The 10,599-nt window shown below is 35.6% G+C and overlaps 1 protein-coding gene across 1 annotated transcript; it reads right to left on the bottom strand.

The window, feature by feature from the left end:
- Positions 1-933: 933 nt before the first annotated feature.
- On the bottom strand, positions 934-3,269 carry LOC122319290 (1-aminocyclopropane-1-carboxylate synthase CMA101-like). The gene is made up of 4 exons (XM_043137288.1): positions 2,957-3,269; positions 2,701-2,832; positions 2,417-2,577; positions 934-2,251 (listed from the first exon to the last, which is right to left on the bottom strand). The coding sequence occupies exons 1-4, from the start codon at positions 3,101-3,103 to the stop codon at positions 1,279-1,281; spliced, it is 1,413 nt and encodes a 470-aa protein (XP_042993222.1). The 5' UTR covers positions 3,104-3,269; the 3' UTR covers positions 934-1,278.
- Positions 3,270-10,599: the final 7,330 nt, after the last annotated feature.

Consider the following 10,599-nt stretch of genomic DNA (forward strand, 5'->3'; position numbering starts at 1 on the left):
TCTTTTATTCGTACCATTTCACATGCATACGATCGATGCGTTCAATTATCATCATGTAAAAGGGTTTGATGTGATTTAACATCGACATCAGATTTTCACATCCCTGCCAAGATGCTTGATATATAACCGAATATCATCTGAGATTTGCTTTGTTTCCTGTGAAGTAATTCACATTAATTCAATAACAGAGATCAGAAAGACTCGTACGTAAATTTTGGCCATGCATATATAGCCAGAAACCGCGTAACCTGTGCAAGCTAGAGAATATATAAAGCTAGCACCGATTACACCCCTAGAAAGTTTAAAGGGTAATTTGACTTTTGTGATTTCTTGCGAGTTACTCTTCCTCGCCTCTGCATGCGCGCGCAGTTGGTGACGACTTTGAATATCCGGCCAAAGGAAACAGCCTTAGGACCTGTCAACTTTACTTGCATATTAATTTCTCTTTCCGTGGAAGATCGGGTCAGAGATATTAATGGATAAGTGCAGGAATCCCAACGTGCTCTCAAGACAGAATGTACGTAGTTTGAAACCCTAATACGTACCAAAGTCACAAATGCATGACTTCTGCTTCTTAATTGGCCTGAGACCCACGAAAGCAAAAGCACGGCCTATTTTTATCTTTTTGTTTATTTTCTCATTTCCAGGGTATTAATTAATAAAGTAGTGATCCCATACATATGTACGTACTCACTACAAAAACAGTGTGAATGATAAGGTCCGTCGATCGAGATACGAAACAATTAAAACCGCCCACCCACCATCGGCAGGAGGGCAGCACAAGTTCGGTAGTGCGCGTCTTTGGCCTCTTATCTCGCGGGCGCCATTACGTACGTACGTATTTCATTGCAAGCGGAAATATCTGTTCACACATAAGCTGTCAAGGCATAACTAAAAAGGAAACGTACACTTGTAAATAAATTACACCGTAAATGAATTTTCGAGATAATTAATTAGTAGATAATGATCACATATATCACGGGGAAGTTACAAACGCATCAACAAGATTAATTCATGCAAGGTGCAATATGACACGAAGTACTTGTACAGACGAAGCTAGTGGCACTTCTAATCCAATATAAGGATAGATCGAGTGCATGACTTCTACAATCTTCTCATAAAAAAAAAAAAAAAATAGAAATCAGAACTCAACGGAAAATTAAAAGTAAAGAAAACATTTCGAATGATCATGAGTAATGCCCTTCAGACCAGACTATCGTTCATCGGACGACTCGCGGTCACGGTCACGAGATGATAGCCGGAAAACCCACTTAGGGATCAGTGACTTTGGTCACGGTCACGAGATGACAGCCGGAAAACCCACTTAGGGATCAGTGACTTTTTTTTCGAGTTCTTGGCAGAATAATAATGGTCCAATGATCTGTTGTTGCTATTGTTGGTGGTGGAGTCCACAACAAATTTCTTCAGCCGTTGCATGGCGAGGTTCAAAGTCGCTTCGGACATGTTAGCAAAGCAAACACGAAACCATCCCGGTTCGGTGCAGTGGCAGGACGATCCCGGAGAGATGTTTAACCGGACGTCGTAAACAATTTTCTTCCAAAGCTCCATTTCCGATTCGAAAGTGTTAGAGTGCAAGAGGGGACGCATGTCTACCCAGCAAAATAAACCTGCATTGCTCTTAAGGCAGCTAATGCGGGCTTTCTGCAGGCCCATGACGAGCATTTTATGTCTTTGTTTAAGCCTCTCCTGGTTCTCGAAGAGGTATTTCTTCGTGAAATTCTTGTCAGAAAGCAATGCAGAAAGAAGGTATTGGGTTTGGGAAGAAACTAAGCCAAAGCTTGACATTTTGGTTGCCGCGGCCACGACCATCTCATCGTTGGAGTAGATTGCCCCGATGCGAAAACCAGGAAGACCCAGGTCCTTCGAAAGACTATACACAATATGAACTCTGTTCCAGACTTCGGTGTTTTCATAGCCGTTTAGAACTTCCATGACGCTTACGAAGCCTGGAGAGCTAAAAACGGTGCCGGAATAAATCTCATCGCTTATGAGATGGATATCTTTAGCAGTAATGAAGTCGAGGAGGAGATTCAGTTCACTTAAACTCAATGTGGTTCCCAATGGATTTGACGGGTTCGTCACCAACACACCTTTGACTCTTAGATTACGTTTACGTGCTCCTTGGTAGGCTTCTTCAAGAGCGGATGCAGTAATCCGGAAGCCATTGGAGCTAGTGCAGTGTATCGGTACAATCTCAACCCCGGTTCGCCACTTGAGATCCCTATCAAATCTGCAAATTAACCAAAGAATGCAAGCAAAATCAGGGAAATGCATTTTATCTTGTAAATAATGAGCCACAAGGTAATTAATATATGTATTAAAAGGAGTAATAGATATATCTTGGCAGAGCCCGGGGAAAGTAAACAGGAAGATATTTTAATATGTACGTACGTACCCAGGATAGTATGGAGTTGGAAGCAGAAAGGCTTCGCCAGCTTCAGCTAAGCAAAACATGAGAGTCTCGTTAGCTGAAGTTGAGCCGGCAGTGAGAACGAGGCGGCTGGGATCAAAGGTCACTTTGTTTCCTCTGATTTCTGCCATGAATTCTACCAATGCCTGAAAGAGATTTTGAATGCCAGAAATTTGAAGTTAGAGACAAATGTTAATACTAGAGGAAAAATATTCATTTCTATGAGGAAGGAAAATAATAATTTGCTATATATATACATATAAATATACCTTTTTGCAAGCGGGGAGGCCATGATAATCTTGGAAGAGAGCAAGCTCTCTGAATATGGAGTTTCCATCTCTTTTGAACCCTGCTGCGTCCGGGTTCATATCGAGCCACGATTCAAGAATATCAAAGGAGAGCTGTACGTTCAAAATATTGCATTAAAACGACGTAAGCCACCACACTTTCTAAGCATATTCAAGCTGGACTTAAATAAAATTGTTTCATTTAGTAGTAAGTTTATATAATATGTATATATCTAACCTGATTCTCCGCGAGACCCATCTGAATGATCCCATTTGGATTCCGAACCTCGTCGAAGGGGTTATTTTCGTATTTCTGCCACCCTAGGAAGTATGAGGAATCTTGCCCGTGAGTATTGCACGTGGCCTTTCTAGACAAGGGCTTCATTTCTGGTACCGTCGCTCTGCGATTAGTTAAGCTAGGAAGAAGAAGCTCTTCCACAGAAAGGTGCAGAAAACCTTGAAGGACAGCAAGAACCAAACAATTTCGGAGATCAGAAAGATAGAAAGAAAGCTTTGAAACGTCTTTGGATTGGAATCTTGAAGACCCCTAGCTAGCTAGGTCAATTGGTGCAGTGGAGAGCTGTCTATAGGGAAATATATATACACAACATATTTTACAGTAAAATAAAGATATTTTTATAAAATAATGTTAATTTTATAAGATAGTTTACAAAAATACTTACTCTTATTATTATGTGAAAGGTTGTAAAATGTGACTTGTGTTTACGATTTTGCTAATAGGAATACTTATCGTCAAGTCTCTTTGAGATCATGGAATGCCACGTCGGATGGAAAATAAATATACATTTGACCCACAAGAAAAGCGACTGGCCGGATTTCTTGTTTCAATGTGAATCTAATTATATTAATATATATATTTGTACAGTACGCATTACGCGGTTTCCACCCGTCTGCAGTCAAAAATTCATTCCAAGACTTTCGAATTAGTTTTTCGGTGGTTGGAATGTATTCATATTATATTACTTCAATCTAATTTTAAATTAAATTTAATATTTAAATACATAATTTTTAAATTATTAAATTTATATCAATTCAAAATTTTTTTATACGTAACACTCATAATATTTTTCAACTTAATATCTCTTTATATACGGTATTTATAATATTTTTAATTTTTTATAAATAAATTTAAACTCATCTTAACATTTAAATACATCTATTATTCATCTTAATTAGTAAGGCTCACAAAAATCACTTTACCATCCCAACTAACTACTATTAATAAATAACTTAACTCAACTCAATATTAAATACATTCCTCTTTCTTTTCCCCCTCTGACTTCTTATTAATTCTGTGATGTGATCAATGACGTACTTAGTATTAATCTCACATGTATATACAGAGTTCGATCGGGAGAGATATGTAGAGACATTAAGCTCATCTCTCTCTCTCTCTCTCTCTCTCTCTCTCTCTATATATATATATATATATATGTGGGTGTATTTCAACGAAACTAGACAATTTTGTTTGCATCTCATTATTAATAAGAACAAATTATCCATGTAGAAAAGTCTGAACCCTTTACTCTCTGGAAGCTTTTAACTGATCACAATCTTCAATATTGATCAAGGCGAATTTGAACAATATAATGTTCAGAATAAGGCCAAAATATATATCTTCCACAGAGAGTTTGTGAAAAGATTTGCATCTTGACACAAGTTTTTCTAATCACGGAGCTAGCTAGCTGCCAGGACCTGGGAGAATACAAAGGACAATCCCTAACAATTTTACTGGCAATTCTACGCTTGGTTTGGTAGGTGAGAATTTTAAAATAAAAATTTTAAATTTTAAGATGATTATATTTTAATATTATTATTATTTTGATATATAAAAAAATTGAATTATTTATTATATTTTGTATAGAGATTTAGGAAAATTGTAATGATGAAATGAGAATTTTGAATTTAAGATGAAAATTTTATGGTACCAAACCAAACCCAAATTGTATTTTAAAAAATTTACTCATTCCTACTAGCTAGCTAGTAACTATCACTAATCCCGCGCGCAAGATGAAAAACTTAGGGAAATACATACTTGACACCTTCAACTACGACCAAATGTTTTAAGTTTTAGTTTCCAAAAGATCATTGAGGAGGTTTGGATAATGAGTAGAGATCATGAAACAAAATGAGATCAAATTAAAATTGAATAAAATATTATTATAATAATATTTTATTTTGAAATTTAAGAAAGTTAAATTGATCATTGTATTTTGTATGAGAGTTCGAAAAAGTTATAATTATTAGTTGAGATGAATTGAGAAACTTTTTGTATCCAAACAACCTCGATTAACAATGCAGCTATCAAGAAAATTATATAGTCGTGCATCTTTCGTTAAGATCGCGCACCTACCTAGCTTTAAGATTGTGTCATATATAATTTATTTTTGACTGACCTTAACGGTTAGAATTAGATCAAGAGTGTATCATGTATAAGTTTTTTGTAGTTAGAATGTGTAATGTCTTACTTTTAGTGGTTTATAATTAAAATTACTTTTTAGGGATGAAAAAAAAAAACTCATCCTTCAAGTATTTCGTTCCTACAAATCAAATTTGTTGTTGATATGTAGTTTTGATTAAGTACAATTTTTTAAAAAGAAAAAGAAATAGTACTACCATAATTATTAATTGACTTAAAAGATTTCAGTTAATTCTGCATTCAGCATGTTTTAAGCTAGAGGGAAATAATTGGCAAAAAAAAAAAAAACAGAGAGAGAGAGACAAGCTAGGGATTGAAAAGTGTTGTAATGTTGATCAGAAAGCCATACCGACAGCAATAAAAGGCAAGAGTGACCCACAAGCTGGTCCGCGCGAGCTACGACCCGGCCACGAGTACTGTGCCTCGATGGCCCATATGCTCCCTTGCTGGAATTGCAGAATCAAATACTTGTCGGCCATATCCTTCACCTTTAAGCCTCTCCATTACTTCTTGTTCACGAACTTCCAAACCGAATGACTTGATTATTTGAGGTCAAACTTGTCGATCGATCAGTAGTACTACTACTATATATCTCCAGTAGTGCGCGCGTCCAAAACGATAATATTATTATCTTTAGAGATTTAAACCCAACATTTTGTATTTTGCAGAAAGATCATGTTTTGCTGAAAATCTTTGCATTTGGTAATTAAAATATGATGCTGACGATGATGGGGTTTGAATTTGAGCAGCAACGTCTGTGTTAGGTGATCAGGTGTATTAAGCTAGACCTTTTTTCCGTCGCAATATGTCTCGTCGATCGCCGTTCTGAGTGCAGGAGACGTGTGCAAATTTAACAAGATATATAGAGTTGGTGCCTGCCTGCCCATTGAATAGAGTTGGTGGTAATATATATATAACGTTTTAGTCATGATAACATGACACCACCAACTGGATGGTAAAGACTGGGACTACCGTCCGCCCTTAGTTTTAGCTACCTGATTTGTTAGGTTTACAAAGTGTAAATCTTAGGATCAGTTTCACTGAAATATATAATTCATTAAAGAAAGTGAAGAAAGCGCCTTTCCGCGTAATAGAAGTGATTAAAAAGTGAGCGAGCGATGGGTTATTTTTGTTAGCTGACTCTAGGTAATTAGGTAGGTGAGGTGTGGCTTCCAAGTCCCGAGGTCCTTAGAATTCGTCGTTGCCTTCAACATTTTTGAGGGATTTGAGAAAAGTGACAGACAGCTCATCATGATGAAGATCGATCGTGTTTGTACTTTGTACACACACACACACATATATATATATATATGGACATATATAGTTTACTTGATCTTTGTTTCGTTTTGAGGTTTGATATGGGGTACTTATATATATATATAATATATATATATATAGGAAACCACCTCGAAGCAACCGTATATATAAAGGTCTGAGCTGCTAAATCAAAGGAGTGAGTGGTTCCTAAACAACTAACGAGGATCGAAATCAGTGCAGGTCATTACTTGAGGAAATTACTAGGTACAGTGAAGCAACCTTAATATTGCATACTATATATGTACTGTAGTAGTGGTTGATATCAGCAATGAGGGGACTATATATATTTTGATTAGGAGAAGAACGCACGAAAATGCCTAGGTCATTGTCTCTCCTACTTTTCTTCCTTATCAACCTCTTGTACGTACAAGTTTATCTTTTTTTGACGGTTTAATGAATGTACATTATTAATCTTTAATGTCCACTAAGTTCAATTCAAACTTGGTAAGTGTATATATAGTAGTTGTTGATATTAGTAATTATGAGGGGACCAATGTACGTGTCTTGATTCGTTGAATGGCAATTATGCCTGGATCTTTGTCTCTCCTGGTCTCTCGGCCTTTTCTTCCTCAACGGCCTCTTGTACGTACGAGTTCTTATCGGCATGGACTTTTTAACAATCTATATAGTATCCACTAACTCCAACTCAAAAATTTGCACAATTAAAGATTTTGGGTTCTCTTAATTATCTCATTCTTTCATATCTCCCTCTAGCTCTCTCGTCCAACCCCAATTTTGACTGTTATTGCTTGAATAAATAAATAATTAAACGGATTAATTATGTGTCGGGTCAATCTATAAAATAGTTGTGACGTCAAGTTTGAATTGATCAGATATTTGAACCATTTATTCTTGGTTTAAATTCAAGATGAGATGGGACAGTTTTTAAAAAAAAGATGAAACTTAGATAAAATATTGTTAGAATATTATTTTTTAATATTATTATTGTTTTAAAACTTGAAAAAGTTTAATTGTTTATTATATTGTATTAAAATTTGAAACAATTATAATAATGAGATGCGGTTGAGATGAGATGAGATGCTTTTTAAATCTAAATGTTAATTAATTGTTTGGATTGGAGTCATATGACTAAAAGATGACCCGATATAAATATTGATACAACCATATATATATATATACCATGGAATTAAAAACAAAAGAGACCATTTAACCGTCTCAGATACTAAATCAAAATATTAGAGAAAAAAAAAAAAAAGAAAGAAAGAAGAAGAAGAGGAAAGTCGAAAGAGAATGGTTCGTACGTAGTAATCATTAATTAATATGAAACCGCGGCTTCAACTAAAATCGTAAAATTTAAAACGCATGACTTGGCCATGGGAGAGAGTTGGGGATCGGATGATCATAGCATGCAATAAAATGAAACATAATGAGAACTAGTGCAGAAGAGGCTAGGTTAGTGCAGAAGAGACTAGGTTTGATCATCACTGTAATTAACGACAATATATATATATATATATATTATGCTTCCAGTTGTGAAAATCGATGCCCACCCCACATAATATTATATCACACAAATTACTTGGCTAATGATCATCTGAATTCCTGAAAAATGGACAATTCTGCTGAACAATGCAGTTTCGCGTTTGACTGGAATGATTTGATTGATGCAATTCATTACATTTCCGCTTGTACTAGGGGACACACTTGACAAGCAAAGACATGATGCAAAAGCCCAAAAACGTAGTGTTATATCCATTCCAAACCCGAATCATAGTTGGTAAATTACATGGACTCTCATTTCCAGCAATCATGATCAACCAGCTGTTTCTCGGGCAGGGGTTGTTTTTGTTTGTCAATGGCCATAACTTGGGTATGTTGGTATCCCTTCATAGGAGCACAACTTGATGTGAATTAGACATATTTTAGGGTTAAAATTGATGCTTACAACTCATTCACTATCTGGTCAAGTGATTTAACTTGATCGGAGTTAAATGGATGCTTGGGACCAATACACAGCCCCACTTGCGCCACATGGTTTGTAGTCGAAGAATGGTTATTAGGGCATGTGAAACATTTGTCTAAATGCCCCCACTGCATAGTACACTATATATACACATGAAATAGATTCGGGACCATTTGAGAGCTATAATACTGCATGGTGACAGCTAACATGATGCTCACGTTAATTAGTCTATTCCTCACTCTTTTCCTAGGAGACATTGTGGGACATTTGCTTCCGGTCTTCAATAACGTAGGCCCTAGCGTCTCCAGCCCTCCATGATCAGTTCTCTCTGCCCTTCTCTCACAGAGTCTCTGTCGATGACTTTGATATATACTTGACGTATGTGTATATGCACTTATAATGTACTGGAAGGTCAACGAAAACTATTGATACCAACTTAACTAAATTAGTAGAAACAAAACGTATGACAGAAACTCGAACCAACAAGAGAGAATACCTACAGTACCCCCAAAGTCTTTTCTAAAGATATGAATTTTTATTTTTTATTTTTTTTTCAACCATTGACTTGAAAGAAGGTGATATTGATCCCCCAGGGGCTATTAATTCGAAGTTCAAAATTGATGTAATACGTTTGCTAATCGCGTTAGAGATCTTGCAAGTACTTATCTATGGTTCTAGCTCGTTCCTGTGAAGGAAGGAATTCATCATGTAGGGAGTACGTGGGGAAATGTTGCTCAAAAACTTGATGCGTGTTGTACATAGTTGAGTGCACTATATATATTAATAATACGATATTGTTGGAATGTTTCCTTTCTTTACTTAGTTGTTGTGATCTAAGGTGATCCTAGCTAGTTAATTCTTATCCAAATGACCGGGTATTCAAAATTTAATACGGAAGGAATATGTCAAGTTATAGACCATATCTGCATATACACACACACACATATATACCATAATGTTGCATGATGTCAAATATTGTTTGTAATGAAGTTGATAATTAAGTTTGAGGAAATTAAATAAGGAAAACATTGAGCCTTCATGACCGAACCATCAGTACTTTTTTAGCTTTCTTATAGGATCGGAAATACCTGCACTGGTATGTGACAGAAAATGATAGAGAGAAATTCCCACATTAGTAAACATCTTCGATAGATCATTGATTCCCTCCCCATGCGATTATTTTGATCAAATCATGTTGCGTTCCTGAATTCTGTTTCTAAAGCAATGAAAACGGTGCGAATGCATATATAACAGCTTCGAGTCTTGGCAGTACTTTTCCATTTTTTTTTTTTTTATTGCATTTTTAACAAGAAAGACCCTTGTATTTTGTTGGCGCATGCAGCAGTAGAAGATCAATTATGGGATCACAGAAACCTAAATCTCTTTTTTCAGATTTGTTCTTTCTTTTCCCGGTTATATACTGTCCTCTAATATTAATTCATCCTAGAAGCATCTTTTTACAGAAAGAAAGGGAAAATGGGTAAATGCTCCAATAATTTTAGCTATATATATATATATATTTACGTATTGACTTATGGTGAACGATTCCACTTGAGGTTTCACATTCCTTTTCTGTATATTACAATAACCCTATATTACAGCTCCAATAATTTGGTTAATAAGACAAAAGAAAATCAAGTTCGATCTCCAAAGTCACACGCTATATATCTACCTGCATATATACAAGATATCAACTGATCAGGAGTGAGCTCGAGGACAATTTACGTCAGTCAAGTCCTACATGCATGGGGTGTTTTGTTGTAGTAGTGTACAAGTGGGTCGACATTAATTATGGGTAACAGCCAAGCATGGAGTCTGCCTCACTTACACATCAAAGGGTCGACTTAGGCCCGTTTGGTGGTTATATATATATATATATGAGATAAGATGAGATGAGATATTTTGAATAGTAATAAATAAAATATTGTTATAAGATAATTTAATTTTTAATATTAATTTTGTATTGAGATTTGAAAAAATTAAGTTATTTATTATATTTTATATAGAGATTTAAAAAAGTTGTAATGCTGATTCGAAATGAGATGAGATGAGATGAGATTTTTAATTTTGGTTAACCAAGCGAGACTTAATTAGTAGTTCCAAATTAAAATGCTAGAATATATGTAGTTCAGCACACTTCTAATTATTTGCTGCAATTAAGCTAGTATCCCCAATAAAACAACGCCAACCATGCTCATGT

Source organism: Carya illinoinensis, chromosome 8 (assembly GCF_018687715.1).
Source record: "Carya illinoinensis cultivar Pawnee chromosome 8, C.illinoinensisPawnee_v1, whole genome shotgun sequence".
NCBI classification, from domain to species: domain Eukaryota; kingdom Viridiplantae; phylum Streptophyta; class Magnoliopsida; order Fagales; family Juglandaceae; genus Carya; species Carya illinoinensis.